We start from the raw sequence: 22,320 nt of genomic DNA on the forward strand, positions 1-22,320 counted from the left end.
GGCAGAGAGAGAGGGAGACACAGAATCGGAAACAGGCTCCAGGCTCTGAGCCATCAGCCCAGAGCCCGACGCGGGGCTCGAACTCCTAGACCGCGAGATCGTGACCTGGCTGAAGTCGGACGCTTAACCGACTGCGCCACCCAGGCGCCCCCTAATAATGTCAGTTTTTACTTCATTTGAGGCTTTTATTAGATGCCTATCCATTTTTTTTAATGTTTATTTTTGTTTTTTGAGAGAGAGAGACAGAGTGTGAGTTGGGGAGGGGCAGAGAGAGAGAGGGAGACACAGAATCTGAAGCAGGCTCCAGGCTCTGAGCTGTCTGCACAGAGCCTGATGCGGGGTCGAACTCACGAACCATGAGATCATGACCTGAGCCAAAGTCAGACACTTAACCAACTGAGCCACTCAGGTGCCCCTGATGCCTATCCATTTATAGTGGCTAGGTCTTCTCATGAATTGTCCCTTTTATGATTATAAAATGTCCCTTCTTTATCTCTGATAATACTCCTTGACTTGAAGTCTTTTTTTTATCTGATATTGATATAGCCTGTGTATCATTTTTTTAAATGTCTATTTATTTTGAGAGAGAGAGAGCGCACATACAAGTGGGAGAGGGGCAGAGAGAGAGGGAGGAGAGAATCCCAAGCAGGCTCTATGCTGCCAGCGCAGAGCCCAACGTGGGGCTCAATCCCACTAACCATGAGATCAAGACATGAGCCAAAATCAGGAGTCAGATGTTTGACCCACTGAGCCACCCAGGCACCCCTAACCTGTCTGGCTTTCTTTTTTTTTAATTTTTTTAACATTTATTATTATTGAGAGACAGCATGAGCATGGGAAGGGCAGAGAGAAGAAGAGACCCAGAATCTGAAGCAGGCTTCAGGCTCTGAGCTGTCAGCACAGAGCCTGATGCAGGGTCGAACTCACAAACCACGATCCCAATGCAGGGATCTAACTCACAAACTGTGAGATCATGACCTGAGCCAAAGTTGGACGCTTAACCTACTGAGCCACCCAGGTGCCCCTCTTTTTTCTTTTTTTAAATGTTTATTTACTCTTTTTTTTTTTTTTTTTTTTTGAGAGAGAGAGAGAGAGAGCGAGCACACTAGCAGGGCAGGGGCATAGAGAGGGAGACACAGAATCTGAAGCAGGCTTCAGGCTCCAAGCTGTCAGCACAGAGACCAAAATGGGGCTTGAACACATGAAACCAACCATGAGATCATGACCTGAGCCAAAGTAAGACACTTAACCAACTGAGCCATCCAGGCGCCCCTCCTTAAGCATTTCTTGTAGCAAAATCTGCTGGTAACAAATGACCTTTCCCTTTACCTGAACACATCTTTATTTTACCTTCATTTCTAGAGGACATTTTCTCTTTGGAGTTGACATTTGTTTTCTGTTTTGCATTTTGTTTTTGTTTTATCTTCTGGCTTCCATAGTTTCTGATGAGAATCGGTGTTTCCCTTTATATAATGTGTTGGTTTTCCCTAGATACTTTTAAGATTTCCTCTTTCTTAGGTTTTCAGCCATTGGATTGTGATGTGTCTAAGTGTGGTTTTCTGTGAATATGGCTGGTGTGGGGTTTGTTGACTTTTTTGGAATCTGTGAATTTATGTCTTTCATGAAATTTGGGATGTTTGGGCTATTAGTTATTTCTCTGCACTCTTTCTGGGACTCTAATTAACTGATGTTAGATTTTTTGATATTGTTGCACAGATCCGTGGGGCTATCTGTATGTCCATTTTTTTCCCATCATTTTTCTCTCTCTTCATAAGTTTGGTCTATTTTCAAGTTTGCTGATTCATTCCTCTGATAATTATTCTTTTATTAATTAGGTCATCCATGGATTTATTATTATTAGAGTATATTTATACTTATTAGCATTTACTATTATTATTATTTAGAGTATAGATATCCTACCATTACGTTTTAATTTTTATTTGGTTTCTTTTTATGTGGCTATTTTGCTGCTGAGATATCCTGTCATTCCATTCATTTCAAGCATGTTTTCTTTTACTTCATTGAACATAGTTGAAAATAACTACTTTAAAGTACTTGTAGGATAATTCCAACATGTGGGTCGTCTCAAGGCTAGCATCAGCTAATGGTCTTTTCTATTTAAAATGAGTCACATTTTCCTGGTTCCTTGTGTGTAAAGTAATTTTGGATTGTATTCTGGACGTTCTGTCTTGTATTACATAAACCCTTGAGTTCTTTCACAATCCTCTGGAGACTGGTGATTTCTTTCTGTTTGGTTTGAGCACAAAATTAACCCTGAATATTCAAACGTTAAGTCCTTTTTTGCCTATGTGCACAGAGGTTCAAGTTTCACTTTGATTTTAAACCTTTGCCGTGCTGCTTTGAGTCTGCCCCATGGAAACTTCATTAAAGGACCAGATTGAAACTTGTGAGGGTCCATACACATAGTCAGGGGATCCCTCCCTTTTCCAGCTCTCTCCCGTACATGGTGTCTTCCTCAATCTATGGTGGTCAGCCATGGTTGTCTGCTTTCCTTTCCCTGAGTCCTTGGGCCAGAAAGATGAGTGGGTTTTCTGTTAGAGTTTTAGTTGCTTTTGACCTGCTACTTCATGACTCCAGGTCACTCTCAGTTGTCCCCCAAATAGGAAGCTCACCCCCATGGAAGTCACCTCTCCAAGTTTCAACTTCCCTCTATACCCTATATGATTTTGTTTCCTATTCAGAATCCCCAGGTGGTTATTTCTCATATTTTGTTCAGAGCTTACAGTTTTTATTGGTGGGAGGGTTGTTCCGAAGGAGGGCTTAAATAACAAAGTCTCCTATCGTTTTCATTTACCTGCAAAGTAACATAATTTTGTCTTCTTTATTGTCCAGTCCAACTCCGAGTCAGATGAGGCTATTCAATGAAACACAGTCTAGCAACTGAAAGTAATTAAAACTAATTCAACAGCATCGATCTCTCGAAGAAGAAGGTTGATGATCCAATTCAAAACCATGACAGCACTTTAAAAAATCATCTTTCCCCATTACGCTGACATTCAGGAGATCTTGTGACTACATTTTCTCTGAAGCCTCACTCTGAGATACTAAATAAACTTGAAAGTCAGTCCACATAGCCTTCCTGTTTTTGCTCTTGTCTCCATTCTCATTTTCTCTTCCTCAAAGCAGTTCTCTCCTTCTCTCTTTTCATTACATGTTGATTAGACCAGTCCCTCTTTTTTACAAACTTTTGCTCTTTCTGTCCTTATTCTGAGCCACTCAAACCCAGGAGCCAAGATGGTAAACTTAGAGTCTCCCTGAGAAAATGGACTCTCCATGAGGGAGAGGCCAAGTGTCCAAAGGTAGAATTTTTCAGGGGGAGAGGGGGGAGGGCGGAGGAGACAATCACAAATGCTACACTCACAATTTTACATATAGTCTTTTTTTTTTTTTTTTTTTTTTTTACTATTTACATGTATATTGTGTATGATATATATAATCTATTTGCGCTATGAATAGCAACATAAATGTTTATAATACAAAGTTTGGACAGTTTACAGTGTTTTATTTCTTCTAAGCAAAGCATGACTCTAATAGCCTATCTTTGAAATTCCAAATGGATCCCAGATGCACATAATACCACTGTTTATTGATGAACTATTGTGTGCCAAGCACTCGGCTAAGCAACTTGCGTTTATTGTTTATCGGACTTTATAGCAACACCTTCGGGAACACATCGTTCCCATTTACAGATGAGGAAAGTGAGTATCAGAAAGGGTAAGCAGCTTGCCCAGGATTACCTGCCTTTTGAAGGCACTAGAGATGAGATTTGAACCCATGTGAGACCCCAAGGCCTCCGCTTTCTTCACGCTGGCTCCCTTTCGAAAGCACAGGCAAATTCCCAGCAGAACTGGGTGGTGTTTATCCCCCCAAGTGGCTAATAAAGAGGAGAGAGTGAGCCTAGGGCTGTGAGAACAACATTCACTTCAAAGAGGGCACGGGCGTTCCAGCCCTAGCTTGTCACAGACTTCCTGCAAATCCCTGCAACCCGCTTGGCATCTCTCAGTTTTTTCTTTCTCCACGTCTGCCACAGAAACGCAAACGTAGTTGACGCAAACGTTCGAGACTGGTCTAAAAATGAAATGAGAAGAGCTGGGCAAAAATTATGATGTGAATATAAATGACTGTAATCACACGCGACCCAACTTACAAACGAACACTTTGTTTTCTAAGTTTTGCAGTTACGACTTCAACAGAGAAGGACCCAGGAACGACTTGCTAACCAAGGCATAACACCACGTGAGTAGCCCTGTCTCTTGTTCGCTGACCTGTTACTATGGGGACGTACAATTTGGGAGCTGGAAAGCACCTCAGAGGTCCTTGAACCTAAGCCAACACATGGGTCTCCCCAGATCCTCATAGATGCTATGTCTGCAGAAACTCCAGACCTTGGATGCTTTGCCCCAGATGCTACTCACCTACAAGGGCTTCCCTTTAATGCTATAGGTTGTACCTAAAATTCCAGTTGATGGGTTTAAGAGTAAGTGCAATTCCCTGTGGGCCCCCTTCACCCTTCTCTTCCTTTTAGAATAGGATGTAAATCACCACTCTTTCCAGAGGCATCCATCACTTATCCCTCTTCTCACCTCAGTTCTATTTGGGGTACCTGAGTCCGCAATTAATTGAATACCATCAAGGAAGGCTGAGAAGTAATGACACTCTAGCATAAATAGTATAATATTGAATTACTGGCCGTAAATTGGGTCAAAGAAGGAGGATTGTCATTATCTTTTTTAGTAGATAGATTTAAATTTTCCCACCAAGTAAGCAATTAAAGCCCACTCTTGATTATCTATAAAGAGACAGAAGACCTCCCTGAATGAATGAAGTCCCAGTTCAAGCCCCTTTAGGTCATGCTTTGTAACTTTCCTCCCCAACAAAAGTTAAAAATCAAAACCCATAATGACTCCCGCAGAAATCCAGACTCGTCATGACTACGACTTCAGAGTTCAGCCTCTCACAAGCAGCCAGTTTGGCCTGGATACAATGTCCTGCGGGTCGTAATACAGAGCCCTATGACCCAAGGTCTGAAAGTTTAAGTATAGTCTGTGCCTCTGAGCCAGATGAGAACTGAGAATTTTTCAAGCCTTTTCCTTTGTAATTCAAAAATAGCTCTTTGTTAATGGCTCACCCCTACCGACAGTAAACCACAGGTGACCTTCCAGGAGAACACCTTTTTTTTTTTTTTTAGAGGTTTGCTAATGAGCACAAAAGAAACAGCTCACCCTGCAATTTAAAGCCCGCTCACACAAGATGTACAACCGAGTTGAGAACCCAGAGGGGCCACATCTGACTGGCCTCTTTCATCTGAGCCCACTAAAGACAAGCACTAAAAACTCGGGAAAGCGCAAAAGTCTGCAGACTTCCGGGCAGATCACTACATTTTCACTCAAAGCTGATCAGACCAGTGTTTTGGGGAATCCTGTTACAAATGTGTAGGATCTGACGTGGTTATGCTTCACCTGGAAGAGTTATTCACTAAGAGTGGGTTGTGGACGAGCGTAGGTCCGCCAGGATCCTCTCTCGGCGGGCCTCGATCTGTACGCATGCCCTCAGATATACGAGGAACACGTCCAGTTGGGTAGTATGAAAATAATCTATTCCCTCACCGGTGTTTCTTTTCTTTGATTCTGGAAAGGCACGTGGGGTAGAGAGACCCAGTACATTTCAGTCTGCTTAAGCTGCTCACACCTTATTTATCTAAAGCTTGAGTCATGTGCTTAAATACTCTGAGCCTGAGCCTTGCAACTGGCATTTGGATAAGAATAAATTCATTTCCCCCTTTCTTTCTTTTTTTTTTTTAATTTTTTAAATGCTTATTTATTTTTGAGAGAGAGAGAGAGTGTGTGTGAGCAGGGAATGGGCAGAGAGAGAGAGAGAGAGGGAGAGACAGAATCCGAAGCAGACTCCAGTCTCTGAGCTGTCAGCACAGAGCCTGACACAGGCTCGAACTCACAAACTCTGAGATCATGACCTGAGCCGAAGTCGGATGCTTAACCGACTGAGCCACCCAGGTACCCCATCTTTTTTTTTTTTTTTGACGTTTATGGGATTAAATCTTTGGAAATCCGTAAGAAAAAAAAACACCTAGGAAAGGTAGAAATGAACCCTATGATGCAATTTAAAATAATACCTCTATGTATGTTTTGTAAATTTAGTGTCCCTTTGTGGATGGAGTAGGGTTCAATGGCGATATGATATTTTGTTCTCAAGGATTTCCAGAACCAAATTATGTGCGTATTAAGGAAATACCGCCCGACAGAAATTTTGCATCCTTAGTCCATTGAACCATTAAGATAATTACTGGGAGAAAGTCCTATGAGAACAAAGTGATTTTTTTTTTTGTTTCTCATTCAGCAAAATGATAAAGGTTAATTAAATGTCATCCGGTTTCCATGGTCATCAGCCGCCTCCCCTCAACTAGGCTTCCTAAGGGTATAGATTCTGCCGTGGAAAAAATGTCAAACCCACAACAGGTGCACACGGCCAGCCCCACCCAACCCGGACAGACCTCGACTAAGCTCTTCTCAGGAAGTTAGACCCAAGACATATCTTTCACTTGCTGAGAGGTTGGGGACGGAGATGGTTAGCCTTGTCAATCCAGTCAGAGATGAAACATGCCACCGAAATGCAGCACAGAGCAGCGTGTGTTTTCTCTGGCACCTAACGGTTCGTGTGTAAAGGCAACTGATCCCAGGAAGCAAAGAAGAGGCGACGGTCTCAGGGTCCCATCGATTCAATCAAATTCAACAAATGTTGTTGTGAACCAGACTTTGTGCAGGGTAGTGTGCTGGGCCCTGTAGGGACAACGATGAGCAAGACAGTCCCTTGAACAGACTCAAAATTCTAGGGGGATTGGTGGTAGGAAACTCACAGACGTAGAATTCAGGGTGGAGTTTTTTACATAATTATTTGATATAATCTCACTGTATCCATAACATTTGAAATAACTGCAATCCTCCTCCCCCCCCCACCAAGTTTTAAAACTTGTCATAAATCACCTACATTGAAGGCTGATGGCCAAGCAAACTATTCACTGTCCCTACATCATTACTATATAGCGTCACTGTTCTTAACTGGTCGACAGAAACACCTGCTATCCTTGTCTTAAGTTTTATATTAGATTAAATCTCAATGCCACTCCTATGGTGACAGAACTGAGGGCAGAACCTATACATCCTGGTCCCTGCGTAGAGCTCTTTCTTCAAATATTCAAAAGGAATTGCTTGAACTTTATTTTTTTTTTAATTTTTTTTTCAACGTTTTTTTATTTATTTTTTTGGGGGGGACAGAGAGAGACAGAGCACGAACGGGGGAGGGGCAGAGAGAGAGGGAGACACAGAATCGGAAACAGGCTCCAGGCTCTGAGCCATCAGCCCAGAGCCTGACGCGGGGCTCGAACTCACGGACCGTGAGATCGTGACCTGGCTGAAGTCGGACGCTTAACCGACTGCGCCACCCAGGCGCCCCAGGAATTGCTTGAACTTTAAAAGCACCTACTTACGCTCCTCTCATCAAGCATTTTGTGGCCAAAAGATTCAGTCGGGATGTGGGAAAATTAAAAATACGTGTGTGTGAACATGCCAAGGGAAACCCAATGGTTCTCACAAAATGGCGTCAGGTTTTACATCATCACCTACGCCTCACCATGGCCAAGAGTGAAGGACAAATTTCACCGCATTCGCCCCGTGGCAGATCTCGCTTCAGCTGCACATGACGTTGCTGATGAAATTCTAAGGTTTCTCCCCCTACTGACTCCGATGAACTGAGCCGCGTGTAACTTTCCGTTGACTAGTGAAACTGGTCCAAATGAATTGAATTTAACTCCTTCCTTCTTCTTGGGCATGTATCCTGCAGGTTTTGTTGTTGAGAAACAGTCTCCAGCACCCAGGGACACATTCTCTTTATATAACCCCCCTGAATCACTTCTCTTAAGCATTTACTTATTCCTTTTTTTTTTTTAATTTTTTTTTCCTTTCAACTTTTTTTTTTTTTTTTTTTTTTTTTGGGACAGAGAGAGACAGAGCATGAATTGGGGAGGGGCAGAGAGAGAGGGAGACACAGAATCGGAAACAGGCTCCAGGCTCCGAGCCATCAGCCCAGAGCCCGACGCGGGGCTCGAACTCACGGACCGCGAGATCGTGACCTGGCTGAAGTCGGACGCGTAACCGACTGCGCCACCCAGGCGCCCTACTTATTCCTTTTGTCCATTATGGGTCTGGGGATTTTCCCCCTTCAGATGCTTTGAATGAACGGAAAGCCATTGTTCCTTGAATTTAGTCAACAAGGGCAGAATTCCGAGGCCAGCACGGAACTGCTAGGACAACTCTCAGCAGTGGGAAGAGGCTCTCAGACCAGGGAGCATGGGCGCAGGCCAGATTCTAAGATTGCTTTCACATTTAAAATGCCATTGTAGAATTCACGTTTTCAAAATAGTCGTAAAATCTCTGTGAAATACCCTCTCCAAAATCCCACCTCTCCAAATGGAGATTTCAAGTTGTCTCCTTTGCCACCACCAACCAGGATTCAATTTTTTTTCTTTTAATGTTTCTTTAATTTTGAGAGAGAGACAGACAGACAGACAGAGACAGCACTAGCAGGGGAGGGACAGAGAGAGAGAGGGAGACTCCAGGCTCTGAGTTAATCAGCACAGAGCCTGACGGGTGGGGGGGGGGGGAGCTCCACCCCACGAACCACGAGATCATGACCTAAGCCAAAGTCAGACACCCAACTGACTGAGCCACCCAGGTGCCGCACCACCAACCAGGATTCAAAGGGAGCACCTCGATGCCCCACCCTTTGGGGGGTCAAGCCTGCAAAAGACATCTACCTTCTCTATTTTCTCACAGCTTTACGACAGAGCCAACCTCCTCCCCTGTGGACCTGTGGGGCTTGGATCTGTTCACCATTTCTCCTGCAGATTTTCTCCATCACCATTCTTTTCCTGGGGCATCACTCTCCTGGGTGGAGTCTTAACACCACCTTATTCCAACCACTTGGGAAGCCTCCGTGCAGAAGGGTGATGAGCTCTGTGGAGTAGGTGTGATGAATGATCACGGCAGCTCGGTAGTATTTTGACCATCTGCTGTGAGGAGGGCCCTGTGGAACACAGAGGACTCAGACGTGGGTTCTGTTTCAGATGCTTACTGTCTGGAAGGGGCCCCAGATCACCCCTGCTTGGTTGTTTAGAGTAGCGATATCGGACGACCATGCACCACTGCGTGGGACTGAATATCTTCGAGGACGGAAGGAAAGAACTACTTTCTCCTTCCCTCTCCCTCCGCTAGTAAAGTGGGGCTGATCTGTAAGAACCCAGGCGGGAGAGGAGCGAACAAGTAGCCCATTCTCCCGGAATACAGAGCTGAAGAGAACCGCATACACGGGTGGCCCCGAGTGGCCGCGGCATCTCCACGGAAAGTCGGAGAGAGCCACCGCCGGCCAGGATGAGATGTCTGGGCAGCTTGGGTCCGTGGCCTGATCGTTGTAAATGGATTTCAAGATACGATGAGCTGTCTATGAACGGTGCTGCCTTTATTTGTTTTGCAGACTAAATTCCAGCCACAGCAGCCTCATACTAACCGCAAAGCCCTGGTAAATCCCTGAGTTCTGTGGTGCCTTTCCTGCAGAGCAGCGAGAATGACTGGGGCAACTCCTGTACCCACACCACATGCAGCTTCTTGGTAGTTCTGAGAAGTTGCCTGGGCAAAGTGTGTCTTCCTCTTCTCAGTGCATCCTTCTGACTTGGCTTCTCCCTACGTCACCCCAGCACACACTGTTGGCTGTTTCAGCAGAACACGGCACGAGGGTTTTAATCTGTCTGCCTCTTCTCTCCTTTCTAACATGTCAAATTCAGAGTCAGGAGAAGGCACTGTGGATTTTCCTGGCAAGCCCATACGGGGTGGTGGGGGGGCGGTGGTCAACAACCCTAAATGTTTTCTTTCCCCTCCCATTTTCCTGGTTCCTTGTTCCTCGGCAACCAGTAAGCCGGTGATGACAGGCGTCCTTTGAATTTGTCTTCACAGTCGTCTTCTGAGAAATCCCCAAAGTATTCACGCATGTTGCATTCGTCTGCCTCAAGCGTGTGGCCAGGTCTTAAATGTAACGAAGCTACATTTTCAGACTCCTGAGACTGTCCTTTGATACCGAATGGGCAGCGCATTGCCAATCTAAAGAGGGAATGTCCTTTCCAAAGCATGATCGCTTACGCAGAGCACGTATCTCGGGAAGACAGCCACTCACGATGCGCTTTGTCTTTAAAAGTGAGGCAAACAGAAGCATTTCTAAGCCCGTTTTACAGGTGGGAGACGGTGCAGGAAGACTCCCAGACGTGTTTGAGGAGACTAAGCAAGGATGGAACCCGGAAGGGTAGCTCCCAAATTTTCGGTCACCCAAAACGACTTTAGTGATTCTCCACGCTGCCATGGATCCTGTGTTTCAAATTGTTTCGTCTCCACCACCACCCCCCGCGCCCAAAGAACCCTAAACTTGTAAATTATGAACCCGTCTGTTTTTGATGAATTGATGGCATTTAAACTGAACAGCTGGTCTTTGGGGAGAACAGCCATCTCAAAAGCATGCCGTTAGGATCCTAGGTAGCAACATTGAAAAGTGACAGTTCCATCAGCCCCAATTGGCCTTTCTCTGGGCACCCATACCCCTCTTCTTCAGCTACTTGAAATCCTGAAAATCGGTCCTAGAAATTCGTCACTCCCTGGTTGGATTCCCATGTTCCCAAAGACCCTAGATCAGGAGACACTGGCCTTACAAACTCCAGAGCCAAGGTTCTCAAACTTGTATGTCACCATCGGCAAGGAGGGCTCATTAAAACACGAATCCCTGGGGTCCACCCCTAAGGTTCTGATTTTGTGGGTCTGGGTGGGGCCTGAGAATTGGCATTTCTTCGGCCCATCCAGGGGCCACACGCTGAGAACCGCTGTTCCGTCTGGTGTCCCAGGACACCAGCCCTTTGAGGCTGCATTTTCGTCCTCCTCTGGAACACTGAGGAGCTGGGTTCTGTCCTGCAAGCCTGGGAGGGGGCGACCCCACGAGCTGCTGTCAACATCAGGCCCCCCACCTTGTACTGGAGAGTCAGCCCCTTCCCTTAGCTGATTCCCCAGGGGCCCCAAGACCTGCATTCTCCTTTTCCTGGGCTCCTGTAGAGTCCAGAGCCGGGGACCGCAGGGGGCCTGGCCTTTCTTAGGACCTTTTTTTCTGAGCTTTAGTAAGCAAATGTTTATACACACAGCTGACCCAAATTAGCTAGAGCCACAGGACCGAAATAGGAATAGCCCGTAACCAAACTCCAAGGCGAAAACATGAATTCCCTTGTGAGAAGTGATTAATCTTCCTCCAGGGAGAACGAGTTAGCTATGCGGCTGACTGAATTTACAACCGTATTCTAATTTGAAATCACATTGACTTATTAGGTTTTTTTTTTTTTTAATTTAGAAATCCAAATTCCTTTTCAATCTTAAATGTCAGTGTCCCTGTAAAACAAAATTTTGCCATTTGATATTCCCAGGGCTGGCAGCAAGAGGTCCTTTATTTATTTTCCAAAGAGTCGACTCGGGGGGTTGTGATACGGTCTTCTCTGGCCCTCGGGGGAAATGGCTAAAATGCACATTCTCTCGAGTCACAGAAAAAAGCAAATGTCAATCACAGGACCGTGACAGGACAGTTTTCCATGGTGTGACCTCAAGCCAGTACCCCACGTAACATCTCTGAAGCCCTGAGGGGAAGAGCGTGTGGTAAAAATGCAGTGTAGGGACCTCTTTGGCTTTCTTCCCAAGCCCTTGCCAAGCGGACATAGCATCTCCCACCCTGTGATAGAAGGTTCCAGAAGACCTTTGTGTTCCTGGCATCAGAGACCCGGACTGTGCAGATCATTTCACGGGGGGAGTTGTTAACACCAAGGAGTGATGAATTACAGCTCTCACTCCAAAGCTAAGATACAGGAAATGCAGTGTTTCTTAGAACATTCAATAAGCTACGCTAATAGGAATTGAAGAGCCTTGGGAGCAAGAGAACCAGATAAATTCCTCCTAATTCCTAAGCCCAATTAAAACCAATCGAGTTTGGAATGTAAGTGGTATCTCAGGATAGATTCATACTGTTCCCTTAAGAGCTGCTGCTTAAGGAGAAGGATGTGTTCATTCTTTTTAACCGCTTAGTACAGCCACACAAAGATCATTTCCTTTCTGGATTAGAGAAGTGACTAGGCCAACATCGATATGTAATGCCTAGATGACTGCCAGACTATAGGTCGGAGGTGAAGACCTATCCATTGAGATCGTACAGATTCACCAGGGCCCCCCCGGACTTCAAGCAGACTTGCAAGATCTGGTTACCTGGGGAAACAGGAGTTGTTTTCAGAACTCCATCAAGATAAGTTGCAACTATGATCAAATGTAGGAAAAGACGAGCCTCCTTTCAAAGGATGGCAAATAGACCTGAATCAGAGGCAATGCACGAGCGATGTGGTTGAACAGCACGTTTCTCCAGATGATTTCCCAGAGTTACTGAGTGGGGACAAATGGGGGGGGGGGGAGCCATGTGAAATGGCAGAGTTTGCAAAGAAGCCCATTTTAAGAGTGAAAGCAGCAAAGAGAAACTGGTGTTAGATCATTGGGAAATGTGATATTTAAGCAACGTATTCTGTCACTTTTCCTATAAGAAGGGAAGCATCTTAATCTCTGCTCAAAGTGAGGAGGGTGCTCCTGTCCAGTATTCTTAGCCAGCTGGGGCGATTCAGCATGTTCCTTTGGTCAGCATTGTTAATGTCCAGGTGAGGCAGGGAGACTGAGAGGGAGCGTGCCTTAGTGGCTTCCCAAGCAGTGCCCTCCATAGACGATAACGGGGTTGACCAGTTGCCAGGACTGCAGTGCCATTTGTTTGATGTCCAGAGAGCCCTCCTGAACATGTTGCTCAGATTTAGCATGACCTTAAAGACCAAACAAGGCATCACACACACACACACACACACAGCCCCAAGTGCCAATCCGGCCAGAAACCCAATTTTTTAAGCTGGCCAAAGCTTGGAAGAAGATTTCATTGCCTGCCACTTAAGAGTGGGCATCTGCGGGAGCAGTATTAGAACTCCGGATCATGCGATTCATTGGCTTGCCCAGACTTAACAGTTCAGAAAAGTACTCAGTGTGGTTCTGTAACCACTGACCAAGCTCCTCGCTTGTTACAAACAGTGGTTGCGTGCGGCTCCTTATCAATCGTTTCTGGGGATCGGGAAAGCTCCTTAAAAATGCGGAGTTTTGCTGAATGATGTTCTACTTCTTTGCTAAGTCAAAAGACAGTCCCCATCACGGTGGAGAGCTGCTTTCAAATCGTGAGCAGGAGCAAGAGGGAGGAATGGAAGCAGCATCGGGCCCAGGCTGCCATGTGCTTTGCCTGACCGGTGCCTGTGTCTCCTGGGTGTTAATATTTTGACATATTTTGTTGCTTTGGCGTATTTTGTTGATACGCCTTGAAAGAAGTGAGGTCGTCAGAGGACCTAGGCTCTTAGCCCTAACTGTGTGACCCTGGGTAAGTCATCCGATTTCTGTGGACTTCTATTGCCCCATTTGTTCAGGGTGAGAGTTTATCTCATTATCTCCAGGGTCCCTTCCAGCCCTCAAAGTCTGATTCTGTGCTTCTCACTCAGCACCCTCAGTTGCATGTTCCTGTCCAACCAGTCACCGACCTTATCCACAGTACGTGTCCCTTCCTACGGGTTGGGACGCACCTGCCATGGTCCGCAGCCTCTACCCAGACGTTTGCACTCAAGGGCAGAGCAAAATCAAAGAGGGCGTTAGTCACCCCATCCACCCCTCTCCCTCACTCTGGAGCATCTCCTCTGTGCCTAGTCTTCCACAGGCCCCCGTGTTTCCTCAGGATCTCGAATGCTCTGTCTCCCCCACCTCTCTTTCTATTGCACATCCTGCCTTTGCTGCTCCTCCTGTCTTCGGCCTCGGTTCCACCTGCCTCTGTATCCTGTGGCTTCCGGGAAGCTGGTATCCTCCGGTCCTCTCCTCTCCGATCGCTTATGGCCTAATAAAGGTGCTCACGCCCATACTGTGCACAGCTCCGCAAGCACACCGGCAGATACCATTTTGCTGCTTGGTGTCCTCAGCCCGCCTCTGCTCACGTCTCTGTCTTTCTGTTGCAGCACTGAAAAGCCCAACTGAATTCCATGAGCAAAGAAAACATTTGGATAGTGACAAGGTAATTTTTTGGCAAGCTGCCCTTCTTTCTGAACTTAGACTCCAGGGTATAGATCTCTGAGTGCTGAGCTTTGGCTCAAGCAGGTAGAATTTCCACAGTAAACTTAATACGTGCCCCGCCCCACATACACACACACACACACACACACACACACACTGTAGGGGACCTTACTCCTGTGTACCCAAGACTGGAAATGTGATCAACCACATTTAGCTTTGAAACTATTTGTTACCTTAAAAAAAGTCTCCAAAAAAACCCAAAAACAAAAACATGTCTCCAGTCTTTCTGATGTTGGGAAGATCATTGCAAGGATGCTATAGACATCAGGTTTCCAAAAGCCTTTTATAGTCCTTTCTAACAATCGGATTTTTAAAAATCCAATTCAGTGATAAGATAGAGGCTGTGCGTACAGAGATGACCTACAGCGACTTCAAGGCAAAAGGCATTGAGTTTATTTCTCTTTCTTTCTGGTTTTTTGTTGTTGTTGTTTGTTTCTTTTGGTTTTCTTTTTAACATTCAGGAGGGGGCATAATTGGCACATATGTTGCACCTTCATAGCAGATCTCTGCAAACTGAACTTATCAGTAATACAATAAATACTATTTAGCCGGCATCAGCCCCATATGAGAAGGAAACGCAGGGAGGTGGAGGGGCGGGGGGCGTGCCTTTGTCCTGGGATTTCTTTGTCCACCTATCCTAGCCTCACAGCTACTTTGTGGGTGGAGAAAGGAGCAGAGCTCTGTACCTCTTTAAAGTTGTGCAGGAGAGGCTGTGGTCTCTGTTCCCTGGAAAACAGCTGTCTTTGATCAGAACTGGAGTGATCTCTAGATCCCTCTCAGGGGGCAGATAGGAGATCCAATAGAGTGGCATAAAAACCCAGAACTGGAAATCAGGGCCCGAGGTCCGGGTGTGCCCTGCCAGAGTCCACACTGTCCCCACAGACAACTCCACCATCAAGAAGACTATGGGACTCAGTACATTATCTCTGGGCATCCTTCTAACTCACCGTGCTTCTGAATGGCAGCCTTTACATTTCCATGGGTCCTAAGAGAGAGGGCATACATTGTCATGTTACACTGGATGCACTCAGACTACATTTCGTCTCTAACCATAGTCAGTTTTGTGGCTGTTTTAAGAGTCCCTGGAATAGAATGGACTATAACACAGGCAGCTTAGTGTCATCTGAGCTTTATTATTATTTTATTAACACATACCTGCCCGGCCTTTGAGGGTGGACCCAGGCTTCTTACCTCTTCACTGAATTTTTCCATCCTGAAATGACCAGAGAGGCTTTTGTAAATCTTCCCGCATCAAAATGGAGGAGACCGGGGAGATTTGCAGGTTCTGAGGAATGCCTTCCCCTTTCGAGAGAAATCGGGGTTCTTTTCAAGCCCAAAACTAGGCAGTTCGGCTGTCTGAGGTCCACAGTGGAACTTGTTCTTTGTTTGTGCTTGCAGACTGAAGACGCGCTGAAGCACAAGGTCAGAAACAGGCCTGACTGCGCGGACGTGGTTAATATGCACATACTTCAAGGTGAGGCTGCACCCAAGCATTAACCCAGATGCCCATCGAATGGTGGGCCATTGTGCCAGAGTCTTTTTCTTTATATGTTTGTGAAGCCCTCTTAGACAGCGTCCCCTGATCTTCCAGAGTGGTCATTTGAGTTGTTTTAGGGCCACTTAGACGGTCTGATCAGGAAGGTATAGGCTGGGCTCCAATCTCCACTGTGCCATCTCTGAGCCTGTCTCTCCCCGCCATGTGCCAGATTCCTCTAAAGCATGCCCGCCCTTTAGCCAGTAACAAATCTCTAGCATGTTAACTAGGCGTGCCTATCCGCTAGACTGGATATATACAGTGATGCTTATTCAGGGATTACTTTAGATGTTGGAACATCGAAAACAGGGAAATGTCCAACTCTAGGGGATTGGCTGAATTAATTCTGCATCATCCACGTGATTGAATACCTTGCAGCCACTGCAAACGAGGCTTTCAAAGAAAAATGATTTAATGAGAGAGGTCTTCCAAGATGATGTTGAGTGAAAGAGACCAGAAAACAAAACTGTATGGTCAGGTTCAGGGATGAAAACACATATGGTCAGGTTCAGGGATGAAAAAACATATGTAAGTGGTATTTACAGTTTGAAGCTGTGATTAAAACAACAACAAAACAAAACAAAACAACAAAAAAAAAAAACAGCCCTGGGGCACCTGGCTGGCTCAGTCAGGGGAGCGTTTGACTCTTGATCTCAGGGTTGTGAGTTCGAGCCCCACTATGGGTGTAAAACAAAAACATACCCCTAATAATAAGTATAAATAGTTAAGAAAGACATCCACCTATTAAAAACAGAGTTTCTCAGTGCTTCCACTGTCTTTTATATACCTTTTTTTAGCATTCCCCGTACTTAGGGAGGACAAGTACATAATAATACTATAATCAAAAAAGCATGAGAAATGTTACTTGCTACATCATCATGGTCTTGTCTTTTTTTAATTTTTTAATGTTTCATTTATTTTTGAGAGAGAGACAGGTAGAGTATGACCAGGGGAGGGGCAGAGAAAGAGACAGAATCTGAAGCAGGCTCCAGGCTCTGAGCTGTCAGCACAAAGCCTGATGTGGGGCTCGAACCCACGAACCGCAAGATCATGACCTGAACCAAAGTTAGAAGTTTAACCAGCTGAGCCACCCAGGCACCCCTCTTTATTTTTTAGAGTAGGCTCCAACACGAGGCCTGAACTCGCGACCCCAAAATCAAGATCTGAGCTAAGATGAAGAGTCAGACACCTAACCGACTAAGCCACCCAGATGCCCCAAACTCATCACAGGCTTCAATTAAATGAAACTGTGAGCTGTCCTGGCCCCCAGTTCAGTTGCATGTCCTTGATGGTTCCCATGTGATCCTCTCAGAAATTGAGGATTAACGGCCTAGAGCACCAAGGATCTGCTGGGGTACAAAATGATCCCTCCTTCCCAAGGCTCATGGTCTAGTTCTAGAAACAGTAGTAGAAGATCAAGGGCCATGGCCATGAGTGCTAGAAGCAGTCACAGCAAAAGAGGCAGGTAAGAACAGAGGAAGTAGAGAGGCTTTGTGCTGAGACCCAAAGAGTAGGCGGCTGCTGGTAGGGAGAAGATAGGAAGCACTCCAGGGCGAGGAAACTAAGCAGAGGTACAAAGGTGAACCCACTAAGACATGCAGGACAGAAGGGGGAGGACCGGGATCGCTGGAACAGTCGTTTGGGAATGGAGAATCCCCACTCACATAACAGCCAGACTGACAGACAGAAGAACATCATTCAGGGGGATGCGAGAGAGGAGTGTTTTCTGAAGATTAATCCTGCACTGATGTGTAGGACCAATCAGAAAGATCCCTGAGGCAGGGTATCCAGTGAGAAGTCCTTGCCATGACCTAAGGAAGGATTAGGGGATGTTTTGGAGAGGACTGAGGCTCGAGTGCACCTGTTCTTTGGTTTGGAGTACTGATGTGGTCTCTACCTTGCATCAGGTGCATTGAAGATGTGGCTTCTAGACAAGATCTGACCTGTTACAACCATACAGCATCCCTAGACTGCTCCTGGATGGAGATTTCTAGATCAGCCACCAGACACTAGGCCTGGGTTAGTAGGTTGATAATAACAGAACAATAGGGCTGGAAGGCTGGTCTGTAAATATCTGCCCTTTTAAAACTGCAGAGTTGAGAGGAAAGGTACAAATTTTTATGGCCTCTTAACAGTTCTACCTTACAGCAATGACCGGTTGACTAAATTCTCCTCCAAGTTCTTACACAGAAATAAGTTGGGGACTAACCAAAAGAGGAATATAGGGGTGATTTAGGTGTTCTTGGTGACCTTTGTCACCCTCAGATGATGAGAAACTGCCTGTTGGATAAATTCAGTGTTAAAGATCCCCGTTTAATTAAGTAACTGTTTCAAAGGGACTTTTTTTTCCTTTGACAATTGACTTTGACATTTGAATCAGGTAGTATCACAACATCACCAAGTCTAAACCCCTTAAGAAGTTCTACTACTGCAAGTAATTACATTACTAGGTAATATTTGCTTCTGGCTTATCCTGTGCCAGGCAATATATAGACAGGATGTGCATTCAAGTGCTGCAGCTTAGGGTCAGCAAGCAATGTAGATCCCATGGATTGCCTGTTCACAGAATCACCACATCGCACATTTTTTTTAAAGAAATGTCGCCAAATGCATTTCTCTAACTCTTCTGTGCCTCTCTATTTGCTTTTATTTGGAAGCATCTAGTCTTTGCTGCTAATCCGTGTGAAGTGATGATGATTGCACTGGAAAATTATTAGAGCCCAATGTGGGTCAAAGTTTCACTTACAAAAGCAAAACCCCCAAACCAGAAATAATGTCGCATTCTAGAACAGATTCTTTGTGCTTCAACCCCGTAGCCTCCACTACAGAGAGGTCCATCCCAACTGCTCAGATGAAGCTGAAGAGAGCCCGACTTGCGGATGATCTCAATGAAAAGATTGCTCTCCGGCCAGGGCCACTGGAGTTGGTGGAGAAGAACATACTGCCCGTGGACTCTGCTGTGAAAGAGGCCATAAAAGGTACTTAGAACCCATGGCATGCTTCTCTTGTGTGCTCTGAGATCTGAGGGCAGCCAAGGCTCTGACCTGCCTGGGGCCCTGGGGGCGGGGCCTCTCACTAGGCAAGAGTCATGCCAAGGGTTGCTGTCCCAGAGTGGTCTCCAAAACCAGAGGTCCTAGGAGTGAGGACGAGATTCCCACCCACTCACCCTACAAAGGTCAGGTTAACAGCAATCAGTGTTGTCCTAGTCAAGCAGGTGGAGAACCTGAATTGATGGAACTCTCCCAACCTCTCCCCTGCAAGGTTCTTTCACTTAGGAGTCACAGCCCCCTCTAGCCCTCCTCTTCTAGAGGGAAGAAGACTGGTAGAGCAGAAAGGACACTGGACTGGAATCAAAAGACCTGAACTCTAAGCCCTGTTTGTTGTGTGTTGGGGCTTCCCCAGGTCCCTTCGCCTCTCTGAGATGCTGATAATGACACCAGCCTAGCCCAACTCAGAGGCTCTCAGGAGTGACGTTCAGATTATAGACATGTGTGAAAATTCTTTGTAACAATCCTCATGGGGGCCCCAGGGATGAAGAAGTACAAATACTTACAGAGGAAACACAAACATTAATTCTTTCATAAGCTCTATAAAATCGTTGAGACCAAGTAGATGCAAACAGCCCAAGTGCACTGGGAAAACGGTGGTAGAGGAGAGAAAGGGGAACTCAGCATTCCCATAGGTGAACTTGATTTTTCTTCCAGTGATGACCACCAGGAGCTCTAAGGATTATTGATGTTTAATAAGCAACACACATTTAAACGTTTCAACCCACTGTCAAAAGGTGTTTGTGAAGATATTTTATCAAGCACTTAAGTTCAATGTTAAACCTGTCATCGGACGTATTATCCCTCATTCTAAAATCTTGCTGTCACCCAACCATTCAAAAGCCATGTGATTTTTGGGTTTGGAACCTGTAAATATGAAAATCTCTGCTCTGGGAGAGATGACACGGTGACCCATCAGCGCCCACCTACTGTCCCATTGTGACGTTCTCTCTTTACTCTCTCCTTCCACACTGAATATCCCATGCCTTTGAACATAGACTAGCCAAGACCACCCAACTGGGTGCTATGTCTGTCTCTACTCGGATAAGATCTAGGACAGGAAAAAGATCTCCATGGGGCATCTCCTCATTTCTTAACATTTTCTATTCCATACATTTAAATCTATCATCGATTTTATGTGATAAGGGGAAAGATCTCAATTTGCGGTTTTGGTTTATGGTGAGATTCTCTTTTTCCATGTGATTTCGTGTCCAGTGGCAATTCGTGGCTATTGCCTTTGTTCTACTGGGCATTTTCTCCCCTTCCTGCTTTGTTAAAGCTATCTATATAGAAAAACCAATAATGCTAACCCTCAGTCTTTCACAATTATCTTTACCAGTTTGTCCTTTGCCTTTTGTATATTTTGCCTAGAAGCTGTTTTTATTTTCTACATAGTTAGATCTAGTAATTTTTGTGGTTTCTGAATTTATCAATTATTGGAAACATTTCTTAGCTCAGGAATCTAGAGTGATTCACCTCTGTTGTCTTCTAGCATTTATATATTTCATTTTTATATTTCAGGCCTTACGGCATACAAAATTACTTAAGTGTGTAGTTTAAAAAGACACTGCTAGTTCTGTTTTTCCACAGTTTTACTGATGTATTTTACAATGTATTTTAGTACCTATCTCCACAAGTTTCTTTGCACTGGTCTGATATTTCTAATGTTTCTTGGCTTATTCTCACAAGTATATGCTGGGTGAAATTTAAAATCAGTTTAGCCTATGCCAGTTTCAGTCTTGTTAGATGTTTGTTTGGGGTTGCAGGTGAATTTATTTTTTTAAATTTTTTTTTAAGGTTTATTTTTTGAGAGGGAAAGAGCGAGTGGGGTAGGGGCAGAGAGACTGGGAGACACAGAATCTGAAGCGGGTTCCAGGCTGTGAGCTGTCAGCACGGAGCCATCATGCGGGCTTAAATCCACAAACCATGAGATCATGACCTGAGCCGGAGTCAGACACTTAACCAATTGAGCCACCCAGGCACCTCTGTAGCAAATTTATACATTAGTTGATGGTTCCTTTTTTTTTTTTTTTTTTTTTTTTTTTTGAGGGAGAGAGAGGAGAAAGCACAAGAGAGGAGAGCGGGGGGAGGGAAGAGAGAATCTTAAGCAGGCTCCACGATGGGGCTTGATCTCACAACCATGAGATGGTGACCAGAGCCAAATTCAAGAGTCAGACACTCAACTGACTGAGCCACCAGCCACCCATGATGGTGCATTTTTACGTTTAAAATATATCAATTCTGGGGCACCTGGGTGGCTCAGTCGGTTAAGCGTCCGACTTCAGCTCAGGTCACGATCTCGCGGTCCGTGAGTTCGAGCCCCACGTCGGGCTTTGGGCTGATGGCTCAGAGCCTGGAGCCTGTTTCCGATTTTGTGTCTCCCTCTCTCTGCCCCTTCCCCGTTCATGCTCTGTCTCTCTCTGTCTCAAAAATAAATAAAACATTAACAAAAATTAAAAAAAATATATATCAATTCTTCTGAGACAGAAATACAGTCTCTCTTCCCATTTCTTCAACTCCTCTATCATTTCCCTTGTAAGGTTTTTTTTTTTTTTAAGTGAAGTCACATCAATTATTGGCATCCCTATAGGAAATCTGTTTAATTTTGCACGTTTCATAACCTTGAAGGGTTTCTCCATATTTCCAATAGTTGCTCCTAAAACTAATGAAAATTTGTCTCCTGCCTGCATTTTTTTTCCGCCTTGGTGCACTGATCCTTGGCTGATACTTGAAAGTAAACATCAAGCTTTTATTAAGTTATTATATAACTAGCAATCATGTAGAACATTGTATATAGCATATTCATAACATATGTCATATCCAAATTTCATGCTTATTTACAAATTATATTTGTTAAATTGAGTTTTATATAAATTTTAAAGTATGATATACTGTATTATAATAAACCTAATAATATATATTTTACTGTACATATAATATGTTATATGTAAATGTATGTCATATGTAAAATTATATATGTGAATTATATAAGGCACACAATTTATGTTATTTCATATACAATAGACAGTATTTCACTATACAATTTAACAACTATTAATATATGACATAGTATAAAATTATTATTGGTACATTGCCAGTGCTTCAAGCAGTATTATATGGTTTTATATTATACATTATGTTTTTGTTATGTTGATGATAATATTTTTCTGTTTCTATCATAAATAGGGATTTCTTCACTCATATATCTCTTTATATGCCATTAGCCTTTGGTATAGATAGGTATTCCAAGGAAGTATTTCTGTATAAAATGGATGCTTAATTCTTAAAATGCTTTCAGGGTGCCTGGGTGGCTCAGTGGGTTAAGCATCCGACTTCGGCTCAGGTCATGATCTCGCAGTTTGTGAGTTCAAGCCCCGCGTGGAGCTCTGTGCTGACAGCTCAGAGCCTGAAGCCTGCTTCGGATTCTGTGTCTCCCTCTCTCTCTGCC

At 44.7% G+C, this 22,320-nt stretch overlaps 1 protein-coding gene across 2 annotated transcripts in view; it reads left to right on the forward strand.

Annotated features, from left to right (window-relative positions):
- Window positions 1-22,320, forward strand: part of MYOCD (myocardin) — a 109,881-nt gene that overhangs the window by 40,203 nt on the left and 47,358 nt on the right. The window contains exons 2-5 of one of the 2 annotated variants that reach the window (XM_030296579.1): window positions 4,192-4,257; window positions 14,177-14,232; window positions 15,690-15,765; window positions 18,642-18,803. In XM_030296579.1, coding sequence (XP_030152439.1) covers window positions 4,192-4,257; window positions 14,177-14,232; window positions 15,690-15,765; window positions 18,642-18,803 — 360 coding nt within the window. Of the gene's footprint in view, window positions 1-4,191; window positions 4,258-13,733; window positions 14,068-14,176; window positions 14,233-15,689; window positions 15,766-18,641; window positions 18,804-22,320 lie in introns of those variants that run through there. The other variant, XM_032591173.1, reaches the window with a different exon arrangement.

Source organism: Lynx canadensis, chromosome E1, assembly GCF_007474595.2.
Source record: "Lynx canadensis isolate LIC74 chromosome E1, mLynCan4.pri.v2, whole genome shotgun sequence".
NCBI lineage: Eukaryota > Metazoa > Chordata > Mammalia > Carnivora > Felidae > Lynx > Lynx canadensis.